Raw genomic sequence first — 26,359 nt, 5'->3', positions numbered from 1 at the left:
CCTCAGGCTAGGGACCCTAAGTTGTCCCTTATTCCAGAGGTACTTTAGATGGCGAAGAGGTCTGGTCCGCCAGCATAGCCTTGACTCCTGATTAACCCTGGTCTAATACCCCCTTTCCCCCACCCCCGGAGCAGGGCCAGGACAGGAGTGATGAAGCCCACAAAAACAGACCAGCAGGTGAAAAACCAAAGCAAGCACACTCAAGGGTCAAAACAATGCGTGCTCAGGGAGAAATAAAGTACAGGCAGGAAATAAACAACTAGGATATTTCTACAGCACACCAAATAACACTGCTGTTCACCAATAGCTGGATCACCATACACAATGTCTGGTATCGCTATAGCTATAATCGGCATGGAGGAACAGGTTCCACCATCTTTTAAAGGGCGGAGGCGGCTGTGATAGGTCTTCAGTAACCTGTGACCCTAGCAGCAATTCACAGGCCAGAAGGAATTAGTGCCTGCTAGACCGATCACCACTGAGCACAAAACAGGTCAACGCCCGGCTCTGATTGAGCAATTTAAAAGCACCAAGTGGTGTGTCAGACTCTACAGTGTGAACAGGGTCTGAAGTCGACATGACACCTGGTGAGTGTAGAGCAGAGCACCGCATGCCATATGGGTACTACATGATTACACTGTAATAAAAAAAATCCAAGATCAAGTACACAACCCAATAAACAAAATTACATCTTCCGTAAGCCCTTACAAGCCAATGATGGATATATCTGTCTTGAGTGGGTTGCTGTTTTCCACACCATTACACATGTCATCATGATGATCTTGTGAGTACTGCCCACTATGCGCACAAGATTGCAGCTGAATACTTGTAATTCACAGTCAGTTTCCAGTCATAACTTATTTTCTTCTTTCTCACAAAAACTTTTAGGCAGGCAGGCAAAAAAAGTCAGGCAGCGGTATAGAAGAGAGGCAGTAGAGCTGTAAGTGCAGTGCCCGCCCCTCTGCACCTGTGACTCATTTGCATGACTATTCAACACATTTCTCTAAAATATAAACACAGATTCCTAAATTAAAGATGTCAATTCATTACAGCGATTTTTCATAGGAAGCATTAATTTTGAGCATAAAAACCTGATAAAAAAAAAATTCCTATTAAGTATAACTGCCCCAAAATGATGGTAATAAAGAAAATACAACTCATCCCACAAAAAACAAGCCCTCACTCAGCATTATTGCAGTAAAAATAGTTATTGCTGTTTTAAAGCAAAGATGAAAAAAATAAAAGTGCTATAGTCTCATGTGTTAATAAGGGATCTTGTTATATAAACTATATACAGAGTCCGTTAGAATTATTGCATGGGAGGGGAGCTAATGGTCAATGTACAACAGCAACAAGTGTCAGTTGTGGACAGGGACGTGGTATGTAGCATGGTCAAAAATGTATACAACCTAGGAAGTATTCTAACCCCTTTTCTGAATGTAGCTACAGATTAACACTATATGTGCCAGAAATTTCGAGCTCCCCCCTGAAGTCCCGAAAGAGGGTCAAATGATAGTCTAAACTGAATAGAACTAACTAGAAACTAAATGGCTAAACTCAATGGAAAACACCAACCTCCTATGGTGCGACAGTAATGGCCTTAATTACAGAACAAAAGACGGTGATTATAGGATGTTAGCTAAAATCTTTTAGGTCATTCCACCCTTCTCTGGGTTCCAAAGGTAGAAATGTTAAATGACCCCTCTCTGGGACTTCTAGTGTTAAAGAGGTTGTCCACTAATAGGACAACCCATTCTGATTACACTTGTTTCCTCCAGTTAAAATAAAAGGCCCTGTACTCACCTCCTGTTCGGCGCCTTCCCAGCGCTGTAGGTAAATGCGGTTCAGGGCTCACTTAAAAATGTAATGTCACGGGAACCCCGCGTCCAATCACCAATGACTTTTCTCTCCCCACCTCAGACTAAATGAGTTAATCAATAGGAAGTAACGCTGCAGCTGCTACTCAATTCCTGTTGATTGCTCATTTGGTCCAAAGACGGGGAGAGAGAAACCATTGGTGATTGGACACTGGCCTCGTGTGACATCACAGTGCTAGAACGGCGCAAGAACGGGAAGTGAGTACAGGGTCTTTTATTTTAAATGAAGGTAACAGGTGATTCAGAAGGAGTTGTCCTAGTATTGGACAACCCCTTTTAGGATATGTTTTTGAAGAGCAGGATTTTAAAATGGTCCTCCATGGATAGAGGTATGTGAAGGTTTGGCCCCCTCTTAAAGACTGGGAGTTTGGATGGGGTAGGTCTCTCCTCTAGAGCTAGTCATATAGAAGAGACTCTTCTGGAGCACCTGTTCCATCGGTTTGAGCTCTTTAAATATAAATAGAGGCATCTATAGTATCTCTCGAGCTGAAGGTAAAAGGTACCAGGCAAAACCAGGTGTTGATTCATCAGGGAGCAATAGAAATAAGAATTTTAGGCAATGAGATGATAGAAAATTACCCTAAATGGACTGGTTTTAATGAAGGATGTTTTAATTATGGAGGAGCAGCCCAGCCAAGGACTTTTTGAAATGAAGCAAGACAGCAGGTTTTTGTTCGATGTCACTGTGTTTTCCAGGTGTTTTGATTTAACATTGAATTATTTTATGTTTAATCTCTTTTTATTAAACTTTCAAGTTATTACAAGAAATTACAATATAGGATTAACAGTGTGTATATGTTATGTCAACTCTGTTATGTCAACTCCCAGGACACAACCATCGATGCATTTTGAAAAAAAATAATTGTAACACAGGATAATTTAATACAGGGGTCTCAAACTCAGCTGGGTGTATGGGCCGCACAGAGGAAAAAATAATAATTTGGGGGGCCACATTCTTTGCAAGACAAAGTGCCATTTTTATTGGTACCATATATTATTTTTTTTTACACACCTTTGGATCATTGATTTTGAACTTTTGTTTACTTGTTTATTATAACAAATGTGCACATTCTTTGTTTAAATATATATATATATATATATATATATATATATATAAAAAAAATTTTGATGGTAAAAAAAAATGTCATGCCTTATTTTGAGGGTTTTTTTTTACATTTTGTCCCTTTCTTGTAACTAATAATTTTACAATTAGTACTATATAGAAATTTTGGCCAACATATTTTAGTAATGTGCCCATCCTTCTCCCCTTGTAGTATTGTGCCCCATCCTAGTCCCCATGCTACAGTAATGTGCTCATCCTTGTCCCTATCCTATAGTAATGTGCCCCATCCTTGCCCCATCTTATCGTAATGTGCCCATCCTGTAGTAATGTGTCCATCCTTGTCCCCATCTTATAGTAATGTTCCCCATCCTTGTCCCCTTGTAGCAATCTCCCTATCCTGTAGTACCTTCCCCATCATATAGTTGTCCCTTTCTATAGTAATGTGCCCATCTTACAGTAATGTCCCCATTCTATAGTAATGCGCCAACCTTGTCCCCATCCTATAGTAATGTCCCCATCCTATAGTAATGTCACCAGCCTTATCCCCATCCTGTAGTAATGTCCCCATCCAATATTAATGTGCCTATCCTTGTCCCCATCCTATAGTAATGTCCCCAGCCTTATCCCTATCCTATAGTAATGTTTCCCATTCTTGACCCCTGGTAGTAATGTCCCTATCCTGTATTACTGTTCCCAGCCTTGTCCCCATACTATAGTAATGTGCCAACCTTGTCCCCATCCTATAGTAATGTCCCTAGCCTTGTCCCCATTCTATAGTAATGTGCCCACCTTGTCCCCATCCTATAGTAATGTGCCCACCTTGTCCCCATCCTATATTAATGTGCCCACCTTGTCCCTATTCTATAGTAATGGGCCCACCTTGTCCCCATCCTATAGTAATGTGCCCACCTTGTCCCCATCCTATAGTAATGTGGCGGCGACTGAAAGGGGGCAATGGCGCTATAACTTACCAATTGCTCTCCTCAGCTTCCACAGACGCCAGAGTGAAATTGAGGGGCGCGGTCTCCGGCCTCAGATCCACAGTGATTGGAGAGATCGGTCACAAGGCCGGTCTCTCCAATCAGAGCTGGGGGTGGGTAAAACAGAGGTCACCCAGCTCCAGCCAATGATCAGTGCTATAGCTGCACTGATCATGGCTGGATTTCAATGTTTCAACCATTTACAATGGCTAAAACATTACAGTGGCTGTGATTGGCTAAGCGGCGTTCGTCAGCCAATCACAGCCTCCGTAGGTCCGAGGAGGAGACACCAACCCTCCTGAGGTCAGGCAGAGGTCCCCTCCTCCCCGAATCTAAGGTATTTGTATTGCAAAGCGATCGCAGCCACTGGGGTTCCGGGCCAAAATTTCGCCATGACGTACTGGGTACGTCATGGGTCCTTAAGTACCAGGTTGTTAAGGGGTTAATGTGCCATCCTTCACATAAACACAGACACACACAAAAAAACAAACAAAAAAAACCAACAACATTCTTCTCACCTGTCCTGCGTTTCCTCGGCTGCCTCATCTCGGCTTCTTGCTGTCTGGTGGCCCGTGCCCCCGTTGACTATCGTGGCAGGGGCCGCAGCCACTGTTTGTGATTTATGTCAGATGATTGTTTTGCCAGCGCTGCGCGCACAGAATCACGCACTCTATGCTCAACGTTTCCAACTCAGCCGGCGCCGTCCGCCAATCAGAGGTAGCTGAGGTCAGGCAGTTTCCATTGGAGAAATAGCTGTGCACGGAGCGCTTGACTCTGAGAGCGCAGCGACGGCAAAACATTAATCTGACATAAAGCGCAGACAGTGGTTGCGGCCCCTGCACCGGCCGCGATAGTCAACAGGGGCACGGGCCTGGGGGCCGCACGAAGCAGCCTGAGGGACCGCATGCGGCCCACGGGCCGCGTGTTTGAGACCTATGATCTAATACAATAGAGGTTTCTGCATAGACTAGATTCACCCACATTTGGGTCCCCATGTCCAAGTAGTTGTATCCAAAAAGGCAACGGAACCAGAAATAGGAATAAAGCATATAACTTAGAAAAGAGGAAATAGAAAGAACTGAAATAAGGAACAAGAAGAACAGAACAGAGGCGGCTATCCAGAGAGGTAAAGAGAAAGGGGAAGAGGGGAGAAGAAAAGAAAGGAAAGGCAAGGATTAGAGGGGTACGGGCTAGAGCCTGTCCAATATTAGCCTCCATGTTCGCCCAGGGGAGCCAACAAGTGTGATGGCAAAGGGGAAGTTACTCCCCCGTCTTGGCAAGGGGAACATTGAATTATTTTAGACTTGAAATAACTGCCGAAAAGCTCTCCGGCCGACCTTTACAACAAGTTGTTTCTATGGGGAAAGCAGGCAGCACAGGAGACACTTATTCTCAGGTGACACCATAGGCGTTAAATGGACTCTGTCAGCAGGTTTTTGCTATGTAATGTGAGGATACCATGCTGTAAAATAAAAAGCAGCTATGCATCTCTTATCAATGTGTGCCATTGTTTACATAATCTAAAGGCTTTATTATCCTGTGATTAACATTACAGGACTAGGAATGCATGTGAAGGGCAGTCCAACATGCCCTCTGCTGTGAGTGACACCTCACAGTCCATGCACAATCTCTATTGAGAGCCTGGTGGGGGCGGGACAACTCCCTGAGCTATGCTACATGCGTGAAACTCAATTATTTGATTGTTTCAGTACAGCTGCACCCAGTAATCTATGTAATTCACCGTTGGATTCAGAATCTCCTTGTCTTCATTATGTTTCTGTCAGATGAGGTAGCAAAAACCTGCTGATAGAGTCCCTTTAGAGGGTTGAAATGCAAAGTTTCCATTTTCTGTATTTTTAAATGGCAGCACAGTCTTGTTGACTATTGGTGACTTAGAAGTACAACGTTGTACAGGTATATTTTAATCATGTAGGAAATTGGTGTTCCAGCTCTGCAGGGAAAAACTTCACATTCAACTTCCATTAAAAATTTCACTCGTGAAAAAAAACTCGTGTGGTTGGGATGCCCTACAGTGGTCTTTGTGCAAACATGGAAAATTAGTTTTTGTCTTTTTTCCATACTAGAAATCAGTAAATCTTTTAATGAATATAACCTTTTTCATCAATTCTGTTTTTCGATGTATGACATAGTTGAGAGTCTCTTTCTGTTTTCTGCTTGTACTGCCTTTGTGTTTGTACATGCCCTCGGACATCACTCGGCCGTGCTGTCTGTTTGCAGTAAGTATTAATAAATGATGTTAAGAGCTCCAGGATCTGGCTATGTAAGTGTGAGTTATAGTAACTTGATTTGCTTTGAAATATTTATGCCTGTCTGCACTTATTCAGGAAATTGATCAGAACCGCATAGGGATGAATGTTTGTTGCGGATGTTCAGGAGCTAACCTCATTGTTGGTGGAAGGCAGGCGCGTGAATTGGAACGCTCCATGATATTCGGACTGATCTTGTTCACTTTCCGGTTCCACCTGCTGCTAGTTCTGCGCTCTGTGGCCGTCTTGAACAAGTTATCCTTTTGCTTGTGCGGTTCAGCACAGGGGTCAGTCTTCTAATTTATCTCTGAATCTAGGATATGATAAATGTCTGCTTGGAATGTTCTATCTATGGAATCTCTATTACTGGTTTTCTGCCCATAAAAGGGTAAATATGTTGTAAAAAGTCACAACGTATCAAAAAGTTGGCAGTGGTTTCCATCGAGCATCTAATTAAATGGAAACTGCCAGCTGGACTGTAATGAAGATCAGGTTCTGATGCTGCCTTATTACAGAGTCATGAGGTGACCGGCATGTTACTTCACCGTGATCCTATTAAGGAGAAATGAGACAATTTGATTTAAACATTAACACAACGCTTATAAAACATATTGGGGTGAGATTTCCTGTAATCAAAATGACCTCTCATGAAATATCACAGATGCAAACATGATCCGTGATTAGCTGCACCAGTTTTCTTCCCGGAACCCAACACCTTTCCCCATAGTTTCTTTCATCAGTCGAAGCAGTATACAAGATGGTTAGATCATATAGGAATTGATGGACATAGGAGGACATGTACACACAGTGCATCATAGGATGATATTTCATACATTATTTTATTCACAAAACCTTAAAACAAAAATGACATTTAAGCCATATATACTGTATAATATATGTATCTATTAGATTCATTAAGTATAAAAAGTGTACACTACTTAAAATTAGTTTATTATTTAATACTATTTTGTATGGTGCGTCATAGTAGAACAAAAATAGATATAAGGTTTTAGAAGTGGTGTGTATATACATTCTAATCGAAATGCATCCACTACATTTCTTGTAAACTGTTGTATCCGATATTTCCACCATAGCAGAAGTGTAGTATTACATGGCCCTTATTCAGATACATGGCTGGCCTCAGATACATGGCTGGCCAAGCTCGACTCCACAAAAACAGAATCCGCTTCAGTTCATACAGGCGGCATCCTGAGAAGACAGCCCTTTTAATGCTGAGTACTGTCCATATAATACTTTAATTTATAAATAGCAGTTTAAATAATTAAAATGGGTTAAAATGAATGTCCTCAGGATAGGATATAAATGTTAGATTGGTGGTTGACTCTTGGACTTAAAGAGGTTGTTCCCTACTTTTACATTGATGTCATATTCTTAGGATAGGTTATCAATGTCTGATCTTCTGGGGTCCCACACCCGACACACCCACCGACCAGCTATTCTCGGTGCCAGCGGTGGCAACAGGCAGCCGGAAATGCTCAGTTCCAGAGCTTCTCCATCTTCTGATAGTGGCCGTGGCTGGGTACTATACATCTGCCTCCTATTCAGATCAATGGGAGGCGAAAGTGCAGTGCCACGGCCACTATTAGGCTATGTGCGCACTGGAAAACGGAATTTTCTCAAGAAAATTCCACAGGGTGTGAAAGATTACCGCACCCGCGGTAAAAAACCGCGGCAAACCGCACCTGAAAACCGCATGCGGTTTGCTGCGGTTTTACCGCGGTATTGTTCGCGGTATTGCCGCGTGTGGGTTGGTACATGTGCTTTAATGCATTCAATGCAATAAAGCACATTGAAAGAAAAAAAAAAGTCATTTCCTTCTGAGATAGATAGATAGATAAATAAATAGACAGATAGAAGAATAGATAGATAGAGAGAGATAGATAGATAGAGGACAGATCACTGCATTTCTCCCGAGCGGTAATGTGTGTTCACATTACCGGCCGTGGGAAATGACCGGTAATTACCTCTCTGCAAGGCTGCATTCAGCGCTGTGTCAGTGTCACTCGCTTCTGGATGCAGTCATCGCAGGACGTGGATTACTCTGGAGCTGTGGATTACGCCGAAGCTGTGTGTTTCGGGGGGGTTAATAAACGGGTGAACCAGGAGCTTTTTTGTGTTTTATTTAAAATAAAGGATTTTTCAGTGTGTGTGTTATTTCACTTTACTTGTGGGTTGATCATGTCAGCTGTCTCACAGACGCTGCTATGATCAAGCCTGGACTTAGGACGGCTTTGCACGTTGCGACATTGCACGTGCGATGTCGATGGGGTCAAATCGAAAGTGACGCACATCCGGCGTCGCAGTCGATATCGCAACGTGCAAATCCTTTTTGATACGATGAACGAGCGCAAAAGTGTCGTTATCGTATCATCGCTGCAGCCTCCTACATTTCCATAATGCCGGTGCAGCGACAGGTACGATGTTGTTCCTCGCTCCTGCGGCAGCACACATAGCTGTGTATGAAGCCGCAGGAGCGAGGAACTTCACCTTACCTGCCGCCGGCTGCAATGAGAAGGACGGAGGTGGGCGGGATGTTTACATCCTGCTCATCTCCGCCCCTCCACTTCAATTGGCCGCCTGCCGTGTGACGTCGCTGTGACGCCGCACGACCCGCCCCCTTAGGAAGGAGGCGGATCGCCGGCCAGAGGGACGTCGCACGGCAGGTATGTGCGTGTGAAACTGTTGTAGCGATAATAATCGCTACGGCAGCTTTCACTAGATATTGCACGTGCGACGGGGGCGGGACTATCGCTGCAGCATCGGTAACACATTGTTACCGATGTCGCAGCGTGCAAAGCCCGCCTTAGTGGCGGCGATCCGCCGACATTAACTCCTTATTACCCTGATTGCCACAGCATCACGGCAGCAGGAAGAGCCGGGGACACTCCGGTACTGCCGCATAATGGATGCGACAGTCCCGGGGCAGCTGCGGCTGATATTCTCGGCTGCGGGAGGAGGGGGGACATTCACCCTGCCCCTCGCCCTCCCCAGCCTGAGAATACTGGGCCGCCGCTGTGTGCTTACCTCGGCTGGATGGTAAAAATACGGCGGAGCACACGTGTTTTTTTTTCTATATTTCCGTTTGCTTTCTATGTGTATTCTATGTGTCTGTGTGTGAGTGCGATCTGTGTGTGCTATGTCTCTGTGTGAGTGTGATCTGTCTGTCTGTGTCTGTGATGTGTGTGATCTCTGTGTTTACTCTGCTCCGCTTCCTCTTCCTGCCATAATGACATCACTTCCCTGCAAACCGCAGGCAGTGATGTACATTACCGCAGGTAAACCGCGAAATACCGGAGGGAATAACGCAGGAAAACGCAATGAACCGCACAGAATTTGCTGCCTGCGTTATTCCCTGCGGGATTTCACGATTACATTGCAGTCAATGGAGTGAAAAACCGCAGTGACATGCAATTGTTTTTGCTACGGGAATCCCGCAGCAAAACATACAGCTGTCAAATTCGGCATAGTGCGCACAGCATTTTTTTTTTCCATAGGTTTTGCTGGTGATTCACTGCAAAGATGTTATGAACATTTTCTGCAGCGAAACATGCAGCAAATCCGCAGGAAATCCGCGGCAAAAACTGGCAAGTGTGCACAGGGCCTTAGAAGATGGAGCAGCTCCGGAACTGAGCATTTCCGGCTGCCTGCTGTCGCCGCCAGCACCAAGAACAGCTGATCGGCGAGTGCCCGGTGTCGGACCTTGGCCGATCTGACATTGGTGACCTATCCTAAGGATAGGCCATCAGTGTAAAAGTAGTAGACAACCCCTTTAAATAAAGCAAAGCTTCAATGCCAAGAACTACTGCAGAATTATGGTGGTATTGTGCAATATAAAGCATAAATAATCAAGACTACAAGTCAGACCCCTCAAAAAGTCAGACACCCACTTATCTAATTAATATAAATGTATATTATTATATCTTGGAGATAGACCATCAGTTTTGAAGAGGATCTAAAACTAGATTAAAAAATGCCAATTGTATACAATATTAAATATATTTCTTTCTTTAGTTAGACACATTATGTACTTTGAAGATCCATTTGACAGTGATTGTATGATCCTGATCTTAAAATGAGTCTGTTAGAGGGAATCTGTCAGCATGTTTTTACTATGGAATCAGAGAGCAGCATGATATAGGGGCATAGATCCTGATTCCAGCTTTGTATCGCTTACTGGAATTTTTGGTGGAGTTTTTAGAAAATCCTTGTTTTCTCTATAGTAGATATAGCAGTGTTATAAATGCTATGCTTTACATAACCCCACCCACACCCCAGATTGGCAGTTTCCTGTGTGCACTGTACATTGTCAGCAATGCCAGTCTGCTGCTGAGCAAGTGACACATCCCTGCAATCGGGCTACCTGCCTCTACACTATACTGCTTCTACAAATAGCAAAAACTCGCTGACAGATTTCCTTTACAGGGGTTGTCCACTACTAGGACATCCCCTTCTGCTTCCACTTGTTTCCCCCAGTTAAAATAAAAGACCTTGTACTCACCTCTCATTCTGGTGCTGTTCCAGCTCTGTGAGTAATCACGTTACGTGAGTCCCATGTCCAATCACTGCTGACTTCTGTCGCCACGCCTTCTGACTAAATGAGCAATCAACAGGATGTGAGTGGCAGCTGCAGCATCATTTCCTGTTGATCAACTCATTTGTTCCAAAGATGGGAAAAGAGAAGCCGGTGGTGATTGGACGCGGGGCTCGCTTGACATCACAATGTCACATGAGCCCCAAACTGCGATTACCAACAGCACTGAAACGGTTCCAGAACGAGAGGTGAGTACAGGCTCTTTTATTTTAACTGGGGGAAACAAGTGGAATTAGAAGGGATTGTCCTAGTAGTGGACAACGCCCTTTAAATAACCTAATTACCACTTCCTGTCTGTCTCACTACTTTGAATCCATGTGGCCAAAGACCTCTTTGTCTACTATAATGGTGTAGTGCAGCTCTATGGCACTCAGGCCTGCGTTATTTCCTTCCAAACCAATCTAACATTGATGGGCGATCAAAAACTAGTCCATACATTTTAATTAAAGCAGATCTTTCAGTAGATTTCACATTGCTAACTGCATTTATTTTGGTAAAACGCTCGTTCCTTGGCTGATTGTGTTTTCTATTCGACATAAAAATCATCGTTGTTGACAGCACATCACCCCACTTAAGGGTTTTTTACATGCTGCGACATCACTAGCGATAGCACCCACCCCCGTCGCTCGTGCAACATTTTGTGATCGCTGCCGTAGCGAACATTATCGCTACGGCAGTGTCACACGCACATACCTTATCAGCGACGTCGCTGTGACCGCCGAACAATTCCTCCTTCAAGGGGGAGGTGCGTTCGACGTCATAGCGACTTCAGTGCTGCGTCACTAAGCGGCCGCCCAATAGAAGAGGAGGGGAGGAGATGAGCGGCCGTAACATCCCGCCCACCTTCTTCCTTCCTCATTGCCGGTGGACGCAGGTAAGGAGATATTCGTCGTTCCTGCGGTGTCACACATAGCGATGTGTGATGCCGCAGGAACAACGAACAACCAGCGGCATTAACCACCAACAATATTTGTAAAAGGAGCGACGTGTCAATGATCAGCGATTTTAGACGTTTGCGATCGTTGCACGTCGATTCTTGGTGTCACGAGCTGCGATATCGCTAACGGCGCCGGATGTGCGTCAAAAACGACGTGACCCCAACGATATATCGTTAGCGATGTCGCAGCGTGTAAAGCACCCTTTACTCGGGGATGTGCTGCTGACAATATTCATGCTTTATGGGGACAGAATAATCGTGTTAATCACAGTTCTGTCCCCATACTGCATGTATTTGCCATGTAGGCATGCCTTTAAACAAGCTCCAATCTACTCCTATATATTCAATCTCTGCTCATTTACGGGCAAAAATCTTTACATAACAGTTATCTGCCTTGTGTGATCATCACATAGGTACAGATTTTATCTGTAGGTGTTCTTCGGATAATCATCATGCTGTTTCGAAACCAGTGGTTTTAAACTCTAAAGCCCCCATACACATTAAATAGCTGTCGGCCGACATCTATCTCTCCTGGCTCACCTTGGCTGAGCCTTCTTCTGTTTTTTTTATGAGAGCTGCTGCCAGACTGTTATGGCAGTGGCTTATTTCCTCACCTGAGCTAAAGGATCATACATTGAAATTTGACAGGCTAGATCAGTTGGTCCTCGTACTCATTAGACTGACTTCTGATTTTGCCAATACAGACGGGATTTGCTGACTTTTCTCCGTATAAAGCCTCTTTGTAACTATTCCATTCCTTAGTTAATTCTTTATTCATCCTCTTGGGACTCCCTCTCAGGCCGTCCAACAGCCTATGATACTTCGGGTATTGTGGCTACCTCTTCCACCCTGGGTGACTGTATTGAATTTCTTGTGACTACAGATACTAACGTGATATAATGATAGATTGGTCCTCAGGTCTGCCTTAGGTCCTACCCCTCATAGGCAGCAGGAGGCATGAGAAGACTGCTCAAGGATGTAGTGTCTGGATGAAACCATGCATGAAGCGTGCAGGAACAAGAGAGGTAGTAGGCCATGTGCTTTCTTTCTACGGAAAGGATCACTCAGGGGTGCAATATTCTTCATCTACTTAGTCTGTCATAGAAAGAAAATCGCTAATATATAATTTTTCTGTGCATTTTAGGCAAAACCAGCTACCTGTACATGAGGTAGATCTTGTCGCCTATATATAAGGGGAAGGAGTTACAAGAGTTTCCCTTTTAGGAAAAGAAAAAAAAAAACAAATAATGCACATACAGTAGTCATTGTTGTGCTGCAGCGCTGGGATCTTGGGCTCGTATCCAAAGAAGGATCACATCTGTATGTAGTTTGTATGTTCTCCCCTAGTTTATGGACCTTATCTGTATGTAGTTTGTACTGTATGTTCTCCCCTAGTTTATGGAACATATCTGTATGTACTGGTGGTTTACTTGTCTCAAGCCTCGTGTATACGAGTCCCATGTCCTTTTTACCTCGTTAGTTGGACTACCAAAAAGATATCTTTATATTTTCCGCATTAGGGTGTGCTTGTTTTCTTAATCAAGGGTTAAATGGTCCAATCCTTGTCTGTTCTTAAGTCAAGTACAAAGCTGCTCTGACCCCTCACCCGGGAAAACCCCCCTCCACATTACCAGCTGCTGTTCCTTTCATTAGCTGAGGTAATTGTAACTTGTAGTCAAAATTGGAAGGATCCCTATGCAGTGTAATTCAGGTCGTCTCCCTGTTATCCCCCTCCTGGCAGTGTTACTGGAAGGCAGCCGCTAAGCTTATTAGTCTGCTGTCACTCACACTGCCAGCCCTGGAGACTGACGACCATTTAGCTGTTTAAACAGGTCTCTGGGGTTGCCACACACGGAGGAGATTCCAGGACATGGCTGATCATTGAGCGGCACGTGTAAATGTATACACGTAGTATCTCTCTACTGGGAAGACTTTACACATCTCCACAACAGTGTGATTGGGTTTATTCCATCCTCCAGATTAGAGTTGTGAGGCCTTGAAAAAGTAGTCATACCCTGTAAATTCCCCATGTTTTTTAACGTTATACCCACAAATTTAAATGTATTTTATAAGGGATTTATGTTATATACCAACACAAAGTAGCAATTCTTTGTGAAGTAAAAAGTAAGTTGATACATGTTCTTCCAAATATTTTAAAAATATAATCTGAAAGTGAAGTTATACATTTGTATTCAGGCCCTCTGAGTCACCATTTTCTAGGACCTCCTTTTGTTGAAATTACTGTTGCAAGTCTTTTGGGTTATGTTTCTTCAGCTTTGCGCACCTAGAGGCTGAAATTATTGCCCATTCTTCCTTGCAAAATAGCTGTAGGTCAGTGAGATTGGATGGAGGCGTCTGTGAACAGCAATTTTCAAGTCTTGCCACAGATTCTCAATGGGATTTAGGTCTGGACTTTGACTCACACATGAATATGCTTACATTTAAACCATGCCTTTCCTGCTAGAAGGTGAACCTCTGCCCCAGACGTGTTTTGCAGTCTCTAACAGGCTGCCCTGTAGTTAGCTTTATCCATCTTCCTTTTAACGGGGAGAAGCTTCCCTGTACCTGCTGAAGAAAAGCATCATGATGCTGCAACCATCATGTTTGACAGTGGTGATGGAGTTTTCAGGGGGATGGGCAGTGTTAGTTTTCTACCACACATAGTGTTTTGCATTGAGCCCAAAAAGTTCTACTTCAGTCTCCTCTGACCAACGCACTTTCTTCCACATGCTAGCTGTGTCTCATACATGGTTTTTTGAAATATGCAAACAGGTCTTCTTATGCCATGCATTCAAAAATGTCTTTCTTCTTGCCTCTTTTCCATAAAGGACAGATTTGGGGAGTATATGAATAACGGTTGTCCTCTAGGTAGATTCTCCAACGTAAGCTGTGGATCTCTGCATCTCCTCCAGAATGACCATTTGCTTTTTGGTTGCTTCTCTAATTAGTAGTGACTAGCGAGCACTACCATGCTTGGTACTCATAACGAGAAGTTGGATGATTAGATGGGCACGATTCGAGTAACTAAGTATAATGGAAGCTAATAAGGCACTCTTACAGATAATTACTAGAGTCCCCCATTGACTTCCACTATTCTCAAGTAATCAAGTCATGCACATCCGTGCATCCAGCTGCTCGTTTCGAGTACCAAGCATAGTAGTGTTCACTCATCCCTACTAATTAGTCCTCTCCTTGCTTTGGATGCATGTTTAAGGTAGACGGCCATACCGTAGGTTTGCAGTTATGCCATACTCTTTCTGTTTTTGGATTATGGATTGAACAGTGTTCCATGAGATGTTCAGAGCTTTGGCTAGTTTCTTATAATCTATCACTGCTTTATTTGTCTACATTTTCTTCTCCCTGACTTGTCTGATGTGTTCCTTGGTTTTCTTGATGCTGTTTGATCCCTAATATTCTGAAACAAACCTCTGAGGCCTTCACAGAACAGCTGTAGTTATACTGAGAATGAAGTACACACAGGTGGACTCAATTTACTAATTAGGTGACTTCTGGGGGCAATTGGTCACTCAGGATTTTATTTAGATGTATCAGACTACTATGAATACTTTCTCAAAGCACGATATGGGAAGATGTCATAATTGCTGTAGGCACATTTTAGGTATTTATACCTATTATTTATAGAATTACATTTCAGATGGTACAGAAGACTTTTATTAGGGTTTACAGCTTTATCCAGTGAATATGGTTTTCCCACAAAGTTCTTTTTAATCAATAGATCTTGAAATAATAATAAGTTCCACAATTGGGTGTGTTTAAGAATTATGTTCCTGTGCTGAGATAATCTTGTATATGTCCCCCTCCTATGTACTGTGTAATGGCCGTGTCTGACCGTACAGGGACATGGTCTGCTCATACCACAGCTCCTGGGCAGGGTAGAAAGTAAAAAAGTGTACAAACTATGCAGCACGGGGATCGCAAATTATTGTTTCTTTGAGGTAAAACATTTTTTAAGATCGGACAGGGAAATGTTTTCATTCACAAAAAGAATCAGCTATGATCCCATGTTCTATGTCTTTATACTATTTTGTGTCCTTCCCTGTCCAGGAGATGTGGTATGATCAGACCATGTCCCTGTATGGTCAGACACTGCCTTTACACAGTACATAGCAGGGGCACATATATAAGATTATCTCATCACAGGAAAAAAAAATTAATTACATCCAATTGTGCAACTAATTATTCCAAGATCTATTGATTACAATTAACTTTGTTTGTGGGAAAACCCTTTTAAGTAGTAATTTGTATATATAACATTTTGGTTTAAAGGAGTAATGATTGATTACTTAACTCTATGTGTTTGTATGGGCAACATACCCTATAAAAAAAATGCTAGTTAATAACTGACAGTCCACTGGGAAGAACTGTATTTGCTGAAATCTGACACAGTGTCAGTAAGAAGAATATTGAATGGTAGTGCACATCAGTCCATCAATTATGTGTAGCAATATGGAGAATGTGGCAGTATTCCCAGATAGGAAAATAACGTAGAATATATTATAGAGATATATGGTAACTAATTTTCTGCTCCATTTGAATATTCTTAAGAGGAATAAACATTTACAATAACAGCGGAATATGTCAACTTTGCACATGTATTGGTCTCTAGGACTTATCAGGATGCACTTAGCATGGGTTTTGCCTTCTGATAATCTAGTTGGGCAATATTTAGCTCTTTAAACCGAAGTTAGCTGTCGGCAGGCAACTAATTCTCCTGACTTCCACATATTGATGCTCAGCTCAGTTGCGTGTTCGTGTGTTTTCAATAGCAAGAGAGGAGAAAGGGTCAGCTGGACACTTCTGGCAAAGGCTTAACTCTCCAAACTACAACCGTATCGGGTGTTGAAACTACAACTGCCCCATCCTTCTTTACATGGGCTTCATCTATCAGCGGAGAGTTGGGAGGTTTGTACACATCAAATGTATGGGCCCTTTAGTTTAATCCAATGTGTATGGGGAACCGTTAGTTTCCTTAAGGTACCGTCACACTAAGCGACGCTCCAGCGATCCCACCAGCAACCTGACCTGGCAGGGATCGCTGGAGCGTCGCTACACGGGTTGCTGGTGAGCTGTCAAACAGGCAGATCTCACCAGCAACCAGTGACCAGCCCCCAGCCAGCAGCGACGTGTGGAAGCGATGCTGCGCTTGGTAACTAAGGTAAATATCGGGTAACCAACCCGATAGTTACCTTAGTTACCAGCGCACACCGCTTAGCGCTGGCTCCCTGCTCTCCTAGTCAGAGTACACATCGGGTTAATTACCCGATGTGTAGTCTGGCTATGTGTGCAGGGAGCCTGCACTGGCAGCGTGAGAGCGGCGGACGCTGGTAACGAAGGTAAATATCGGGTAACCAAGGAAAGGGCTTCTTGGTTACCCGATATTTACATTGGTTTTACCAGCGTCCGCAGAAGCCGGCTCCCTGCTCACTGCACATTCAGTTGTTGCTCTCTCACTGTCACACACAGCCATGTGTGCTTCACAGCGGGAGAGCAACAACTAAAAAATGGTCCAGGACATTCAGCAACAACCAGCGAGCTCACAGCAGGGGCCAGGTTGTTGCTGGATGTCACACACAGCAGCATCGCTAGCAACATCGCAGTTGCGTCACAAAAGTCGTGCCTCAGCAGCGATGTTGCTAGTGATGTTGCTTAGTGAGATGTGGCCTCAAGGCTCCTACCTGTGTGTTATGATTTTAGATAGAAATTAGCATTATCCTATTTCTTCTAGAGATGGCTGCTTTTTAGATTAGCCATGCAGAGGCCCTAAATAGACCTAAGAATATGGGTGTTTTTTCTTACCCAGTAAATTAATAACAAACTCTGCATTCTTATGTAAGTTAGTGTCATGATGACTGGGATAGTGGGGAGCTGGGGCTCCTAGGCTGTTCCTCAAGCTTGGTGACCCTATACTACACCTAACCTCAGGGATACTCCTGATGGGGGAGAGACCTGAGTCTTCTTCCTGAACCTCCTCCTGACCAGTCCTGATCTGGTTCTTTCCCCCCTTCACTCCCGGGTGGGATGTAACAGGATTGTGAGGAAACCCACAGAACAATACAGACAGGGGTAAATCAAAACTCTGTCACACAGCACACACAGACAAAGTTAAAGACAATAAGAGGTTCAGGAGAAAAATCAAGAGCAGGAAGGAAGCTACAAAACAACATGGGTAAACTCCACAACTGCACCAACCAATGAGCACAATTTTCACTACTAAGGGGTACTTTGCACGTTGCGACATCGCTACTGCGATATCGTCGGGGTCAAATCGATAGTGACGCACATCCAGCGCCGGTAACGGCGTCGCAATGTGTAAAACCTAGATGCGCCAATAAACGATCGCAAAAGCGTCGAAAATCGGTGATCTGTGTAGTGTCAGACATTTCCATAATGTCGCACCAATAGGAGATACGATGTTGTTCCTCGTTCCTGCAGCAGCACACATCGCTGTGTGTGAAGCTGCAGGAGCGAGGAACATCTCCTACCTGCCTCCACCGGCTATGCGAAAGGGAGAAGGTGGGCGGGATGTTTATGTCCCGCTCATCTCCGCCCCTCCGCTTCTATTGGCTGCCTGCCGTGTGACGTGGCTGTGACGCCGCATGACCCGCCCCCTTAGGAAGGAGGTGGGTCGCCGGCTAGAGCGACGTCGCAGGGCAGGTAAGTGCGTGTGAAGCTGCCGTAGCGATAATGTTCGCTATGGCAGCTATCACAAGACATCGTATGTGCGACAAGGGCGGGTACTATCGCGCTCGGCATCGCTATCATCAGCTAGCGATGTCGCAGCGTGCAAAGTACCCCTAAGTGTGGGACAACACACTTCACAGACCAACATAGAATAAACTATAGCTGGCATGGGTGGAAGTTTCGACCATCATAAATAGGAGGGGAGTCTATGATAGGCCTCCCCACAACATGTAACCAAAGGAGCAAGCAGACCAGCAGAGATTAACTCTTGCCAGCCTGCCTGTGAATCAGCACACAGCAGGTCGGCGCCCGAGCCTGCCTGTGTTGATCTCCAACACCAGAGGAACCATCGGGCGGAGTGTCAGATCTGCAATCTGCACAGTGCCCAAAACCAGTCAGCAAAGGTTGTGCAAAACTTCGGTGTGTTAACCTACTGCTCCATTTTGTGCACTAGATAAACTTTATATAGTTTGAAAAGGTTTTTCTTTACTATTTGTAATGAAAAATTGTTAACATTCAGCGGTTACAAAATAAAAGGTGATTCTATATGTTCCTATGACAGGATTTGAAGGTGTTTGTTTTTTTTTTGTTTCCTGAACCATTTTGTAAATGTCTAAATAAAAAAAATAAGGCTGTAGTAACTGTAATGTCTTCTGAAGTGTATGGTAAAAGTGTGCGGCGTATACAATAAATAAAAAGTTGAGTATTACTTGGTACAGTGAAGTCTCTCCAGAAGAACATCACTTTGAGAAGACCATTCCTCTAGAAAATTACTTTTCAATGCAATAGGGTGATCATCTCAAAGAGGTTTCACTTGTACATATATGAGAAGTGAGTTATGTTATACTGTAAGAAATAGAATTTCCTCGTATCATGGCCAGACACATGGCACAGAGACACTGTTGTCACATACTATGTATCAGTTCGATCGCAGCCTATGTGTATGTATGTGCCCTCATCATTTTTTATCTAATTTTCTACAAGCAGTGGATCCTTTATTTTTTTGATGGGTTTCTGAAACTTTTAAGGGGGCTTTACACGCAACGACATCGCTAACGAGATGTTGTTGGGGTCACGGAATTCGTGACGCACATCCTGCCTCGTTAGCGACGTCGTTGCGTGTGACACGTACGAGCGACCGGTAACGATGCAAAATACTCACCAAATCATTGATTGTTGACATGTCGTCCATTTCCCAAATGTCGTTGCTGGTGCAGGACGCAGGTTGTTCATCGTTCTTGAGGCAGCACACATCGCTACGTGTGACACCCCAGGAACGACGAACAACACCGTACCTGCGTCCTCCAGCAACGAGGTGGGCGTGACTTCCATGCGGCTGCTCTGCGCTCCTATTGGACGCCTGCCGGGTGACTTCGCTGTGACGCCGCACGAACCACCCCCTTAGAAAAGAGGCTGTTCGCCGGCCACAGCGACGTCGCTGGGAAGGTGAGTATGTGTGGGCGGCACGGTGACTCAGTGGTTAGCACTGCAGCCTTGCAGCACTGGGGTCCAGGGTTCAATTCCCACCAAGGACATCTGCAAGGAGTTTGTATGTTCTCCCCGTGTTTGTGTGGTTTTCCTCCGGGTTCTCCGGTTTCCTCTCACACTCCAAAAAACATACTGATAGGGAATTTAGATTGTGAGCCCGAATGGGGACAGTATGACCAATGTATGTAAAGCGCTGTGGAATTAACAGCGATATATAAGTGAATAAATATTATTATATTATTATGTATGACGGCTCCTAGCGATATTGTGCGTCACGGGCAGCGATTTGCCTGTGACGCACAAACGACGGGGGCGGGTGCTTTCATGAGTGACATCGCTAGCAATGTCGCTGCGTGTAAAGCGGCCTTTAGTGGCAGCAGCTGAGACCAGAAAGTCTCTGGACATTACACTCACTGTCCCCTTTAATATCTTGTTCATTAGAATACGGTCAGTAAGGGGGTATCAATGTCTATTATGTCAGTACTTGAATTAGACATAGCAATTCATAACCTGTCCGTATTGAAACGTCTTTTTTTTATTTCCGGTTTCTTTATTTTCCCATTTTTGGGGGACTAAGTGCTTATTTCTTTCTCTCTAAAGAATTCTTCTGACCAGATATCGTTTCGGGCTGCTGGTGGGCTGTCAGTTGTGGAGCAGATCCTGCAAATGGTGACACCTCTAAATAATTCCAGCACATCCTCCCGGGTCCCTTTCAAGTAAGCGTCTATTGTTTTATTATATTAGAGCACATAAAAATAAAAAAGAACTATATAAGGCTGCTATCTGCTCATGCACAGGCAATCACTAGTTGCCACCTGCACAAAAATGGTGCCTGCCTTGGACAGCTGAAGAAGTGGTCACGTGGATGCTTCAAGTGACTGCCACCATCCTGGATTGTGTGGATGTGAAGACTCCTGATAACTATTGTTCATACAGTTTATACATGGGCAGCCGGAGAAATGTATTTGCACAGACGGTGTATAATATAACAATAGTTATATGTTTATAATTCACCTTTGGTTTTGAAATTGTATGGCAGAGCTCTTATACTATTTTAAGGGGGTTGTCTTATTACAGTTATTTATGGTATCAAAGTCATATAAACTGGCACTCTACTTTATGGATCCACAGCTATCTCCAAAACAGAGGGTCACCGATCCAATGCTTTAGCGGACGCTAGTAAAGTTCTGATTGGAGAGTTTGATGCACCTGTGTTATTTTCACTATTTACAAATTTCAAAAAGTGCTCTTGGCTGTTTTCTGAACTCCTATAGATGTAAACAGAGTAAGATACACATGCGTGGCGACACCTCTCCAATTAGAGTATCGCTTTTGGGAAAAAATTGTGGATCTGTGACAAGCAAAACCTCTGTAAATACCATTTCCAGTACTATAATATATATATAATATACATATATATATATATATATATATATATATATAGAGTGTATATGTGTATATATATATATATATATATATATACAGTATAGATAGATATACTGTATGTATGTATACATATATACACACAGCTCTGGCAGAAATAAAGAGACCACTGCATAGTTTTATAACAATCGGCTTCTCTACATGTTGATTCCAGTGCCGGTTCATTCCAACCAGAGGACACCTCATTCTACTGCCAGGAGTGGGATACGGTCGCCCAGAAGCAGTGTGACTGGTGGAAAGCATGCCAAGACACTTGAAAGCTTTGATTAAAAATCATGGTTATTCCACAAAATCTTGATTTCTGAACTTTTCCTGACTTAAGACATTAGTATTGTTGTTTCTAAATGATTATGAACTTGTTTTCTTTGCATTATTTGAGGTGTGAAAGTAAAGCCCGTTTTACACGCTACAATATCTCTTACGATGTGTCGGCGGAGTCACGTCGTAAGTAATGCACATCCGGCATCGTAAGGTACATTGTAGTGTGTGACAGCTACGTGCGATTGCGATTGAACGGTAAAACGTTCATCGCATACACATCGTACCTTTCTCTAGAATTGCACGTCAGATTGTTCATCGTACCCGGGGTAGCGCACATCGCAGTGTGTGACACCCCGGGAACGATGAACAGATCTTACCTGCGTCCTGCGGCTCCCGGCCCACAATGCGGAAGGAAGGAGGTGGGCGGGCTGTTTACGTCCCGCTCAGCTCCGCCCCTCCGCTTCTATTGGCCGGCTGCCGCGTGACGTCGCTGTGACGCTGAATGTCCCTCCCACTCCATGAAGTGGACGTTCGCCGCCCAGATCGAGGTCATATGGACAAGTAAGTACGTGTGACGGGGGTTAAAATTGAACGTGCCGCACATACAATGGGGACGTTGCAAATCGCATACGATATCGTATGCGAAATTGCAACGTGTAAAGCAGGCTTTATGCATTTTTTTTGTTATTTTGACCATTTCTCATTTTCAGAAAATAAATAAAATATTTATTGCTTGGAAATTCAGAGACATTGTCAGTAGTTTATAGAATAAAATAATTTATATTTTACTCAAAATATACCTATTAAGAGAAGAATTGTTATATTATTATTATTACTATTATTATTATTATTTATTCCACTGCTTTTATTATACTAATTTAAGTATTTTTTTTCCACAATCTAAATGGTATATGATCATGTTCATAAAGACATTCTCGTCTCACGAATAGTTGCTTGTGTTAGCTACCCTCAAAGTTCTTATGACAAAAGCCAAGAGCAGGTGGTTCCTGATTCTCTCTGTAATAGGATTAATATATTGGTGGCTTCCAATCTGCCCTCCTACAACATAATGCTGTCTGGCAAGCCTGAGATTGAGGTGTACAACTAATCCTTCTATAAAGTTCCTAAAATAAGGTCAGACTTCGACTGGGTTTCTGAGAGCCCTAGTATTAATTCATGCATGATTAGAGGATAAAGGGTGCTTGGTGCACTTAGTATGGCATGAAGCAGGAAACCCAGCAATATGGTAAATATATGTACAGATAGAATTTCTATATTTTCTTTAATCTATTAATGTTGTGAACTAGAAACCAAGATTATAACTGCTGAAGAAATAACAGTCATGGTATAACCAACAAGTTAGGAATCTGACATGGCTACACCATGATATTAGCCTGGTGCATATTTACTTTGAAAGCTTTTAATTCCTAATTTAAAAAAAATATATATGTAGCAGATGGTTTGTAAAAAGTATTTTTACCCTCTTCCGGGGCAGTTCAAGATTTAATTACCCATTTATAAATGAAGAAATAAATATCTTGGGCTCTGTGTAGTATGTGTTGTATGACCAAGAGTATCTTACAGAAATTAAAAAATAAAAATGTTTTCCTCTACTTGGATGTTTCGGCATACTTATGACTAATTAATATAATAGAAAAAAGTCCAGCTCACCCAATTCATATGGAGACCTCTCAAACCAGACGGTGCATGGGCAAAGAGGAGTCGGCGAACATCTACACGGCAAGAGAGAAAAGAAAAAAAATAAAATATCCAGCAATCACATCCAGGGTATATTAAAAATAAAAATTCTTTATTTTTAATATATCCTGGACGTGATTGCTGGACATTTTTTTTCTTTTCTCTTATGACTAACTAAGTTGCCTTTTAAGCAATGATGCACAACTAATATGTTATATGCTTCTCCACATTGATTAGTTTATGTTGAATACAAGTACAGTATTTTCTCAACCACATATATCAGGAGGGGTAACAGGTACTTTGTAAATGGGAACTGTACTTTTCAGCTAACTGCATAAATCAATAGTACAGGCGGTTATTAGAAACATTGTAATTAGTGCTGGGCGGAGTTGCAGATACCCAGGATTAGCGGGTCCTATCGGGTTTAAAAATAAAATGGTTCGAGCCCAGTATAGATCCCTTATATCTGGCCGGACGCTGGTCCTCACATAAGTCTATAGGACCCGAATCAAGCACTTAAAAATGGTGGAACAAGGGATTGGGGGATTGGAGCAAGCAAGTTACCGGTCTCCGCGCGACTGTACAGTGCTTCTGGGACCGCTCACTCTATTTCCTGGGCCGTTCATTATCTTCATGCATATGCACTGCGTCTCTGATTGGATGCAGTCAGACAGCACCCCCAGCTTGTGTGACAGTGTGTCTGACTGCTTTCAATCATGCACGCTCTTTGCATCTATAGTGGTGTAAAAGTAAATAAATTAGTTTATGGTCCTGCCATATTATGATTCCCAGCACAGATAAAGCATACAGCTAAAGGCTGCAGCCCCCAGCTATGTGCTTATCTTGGCTGTGTATCAAAATTAAAGGACCCGCATGTGTTTTTTGTTTTGTTTTGGGGTTGTTTAATCATTGAAATAAATAATTTTAAAAAACAGCATGCGGGCCACCTCAGTTTTGATAACCAACCTTGAAAAAGCTGGAAGCTGGTATTCTTATGCTGGGGAAACCCATGCTTATTGCCCCCCCCCCAGCCTAAAAATTGCAGCCGCCCAGGATTGTCGCATCCATTATATGCGACAATCCTGGAACTTTACCCGGCTCACCCGATTGTCCTGGTGCGGTGGCAGTCGGTGGTAATAAGGGGTTAATGACAGTTCACAGCTGCCACTAAGCCCTAGATTAGTAATAGGAGGCATCAATGAGACCCCCCATTACTAATCTGTAGGTGAAAAGAAATAAACACAAACACTGAAAAAATCCTTTATTTGATATAAAATCCAAAACAATCCACCCTCTTTCACCCCTTTATTAACCCCAAAAACACCCAGATGTGACGTAATTCACATGAGGCCCAAGACAATTCCAGCTCTGCTACATCTGAAGTGACAGTGCAAGGGGATAGAATACGACACTCCTGTTTCTCCCTATGTGGATTCACTCATTATACTGTTCATTTTCGTTGAATGCTATTTATTGGGGTACCTCATAATTGTGTACAGGCCCTTCATAAATATTATTTATTTTTGCTGGAATGTGCGCCACCTATATGTTGTCTATGTCAGCACGCTGTCACTTGCACCTTTCTTAAATAAAGATTTTTTTCACTATTTCATCAATGGGCATTTGATCGCATTTTTTGTCTCTCGTCTTTGTACATCTGAAGTGACAGTGCGCGGGCATAGAATACGACCGGTCATTAGCATACAGTAAAGAAATACTTTTTCTAAAGCTCTCTTTATCTATGCTAGTGTATACAGGGACAGTTAGGCAGGGATTAGCAATATACACCCAGAACTGCTTGTGGTTCTTGGTGCATATTGGACCTGACAGTTTCCCTTTAAATTAAAAATAACACCAATGTGAAGGAGCCCATGTCATATCCAGTAGTATTTCTACCATCCTTGTAGTTATGCCTGCTTTCTTCTTTCACTGGCTTATGAGTACAAGTCTAGCACGTGATGTCGGTGTCTGGGACAGATGGTGAGCTGGCTGTGATGCCAGATGTAAAGGAGGAGTTGGGCTCCCAGGTCGTGCACCTCTCCACTGTTTTGACTGTCAGCTAGATCTCACCATTTATCACTCAGGGTTTTCTATACAATGCAGATACGATTTGTATTTCGTTTATGATATTTTATATTGCTCTGTTTGTTATTTGATAAATTAGATTCCGAATCTTAAATTTCCAGACTAAATAGGCTAAATGGATTTCTTCTGTGTTCAGGATGCAGCAGTATCAGTGTGTCACTTGTATTGGACAATCAGTTGGAACAGGGTAGACCTTTTTCATCATATTTTTAAATATCCTGTTTTTTACAGTGCTGACTATCTTTAAAAAATCTTGCTCAAATTGTGTAGATTTAATAAAAAGAAAAAGCACTTTCCTCATTCTAAGTCCTGTGTTGTGTTTCCACTACTACTCCTGATTTCTGATATTGTCTGCAGCACCGATATCATAATGACAGCATGACAGCCAATCACTGAATGCCGAGGCTTTTCCCCGATTGGACAGAACGCCTCGCTCAGTGATCGGGTGTCAATGTAACAGCAGCACTGCAGGCAGTCATACATTGGGAACAGCAGCGGAGACTCAGCAGTTGTTCGGGCACAATGAGTAAAGTACGTTTTGTTTTGTTTGTGCAGTCACCTAGTGACTGTGATTTTCTGAATGGTGACAACCCCTCAAAGACACCTTATAAGGCTACATGCGCACACTGCAGTTTTGTTGTCATAACAAAACGGCACCTTTTGAGACATGAAAACTGCACCTTGTCCCAGATATGTAAAAAAAAACACTTGATGATTGGTAATGATACTGCGTTTTTGATGCGTTTTTTTCAGGGAAGGAAGCCAAACATGCAAGAATAAGTGAACATGCTGCAGTTTATTTGTCAGATGTTTGTGCATGCACACTGCAAATCTGAATTTGATCTTATGCCTGTCAGCCAATGGTTCTGCAATTAAATACTTTTCTCCTACTGCCATGTGTTCTCTCAAAAGCCACCCTTTTCTCACAATGTGCTCATTTTTTTAT

The 26,359-nt window shown here is 43.1% G+C and overlaps 1 protein-coding gene across 2 annotated transcripts in view; it reads left to right on the top strand.

Annotated features, from left to right (window-relative positions):
• SCAPER (S-phase cyclin A associated protein in the ER) overlaps nt 1-26,359 on the top strand; it is a 542,550-nt gene that overhangs the window by 390,409 nt on the left and 125,782 nt on the right. For both annotated transcript variants that reach the window (XM_075345474.1, XM_075345473.1), the window contains exon 23: nt 20,527-20,642. In XM_075345474.1, coding sequence (XP_075201589.1) covers nt 20,527-20,642 — 116 coding nt within the window. The remainder of the gene's footprint in view (nt 1-20,526; nt 20,643-26,359) is intronic.

This window comes from Anomaloglossus baeobatrachus, chromosome 4 (genome assembly GCF_048569485.1).
Source record: "Anomaloglossus baeobatrachus isolate aAnoBae1 chromosome 4, aAnoBae1.hap1, whole genome shotgun sequence".
Classification (NCBI taxonomy): domain Eukaryota; kingdom Metazoa; phylum Chordata; class Amphibia; order Anura; family Aromobatidae; genus Anomaloglossus; species Anomaloglossus baeobatrachus.
The sequence above is the reverse complement of the archived record's forward strand: the minus strand, read 5'-3'. Positions and strand labels throughout refer to the sequence as shown.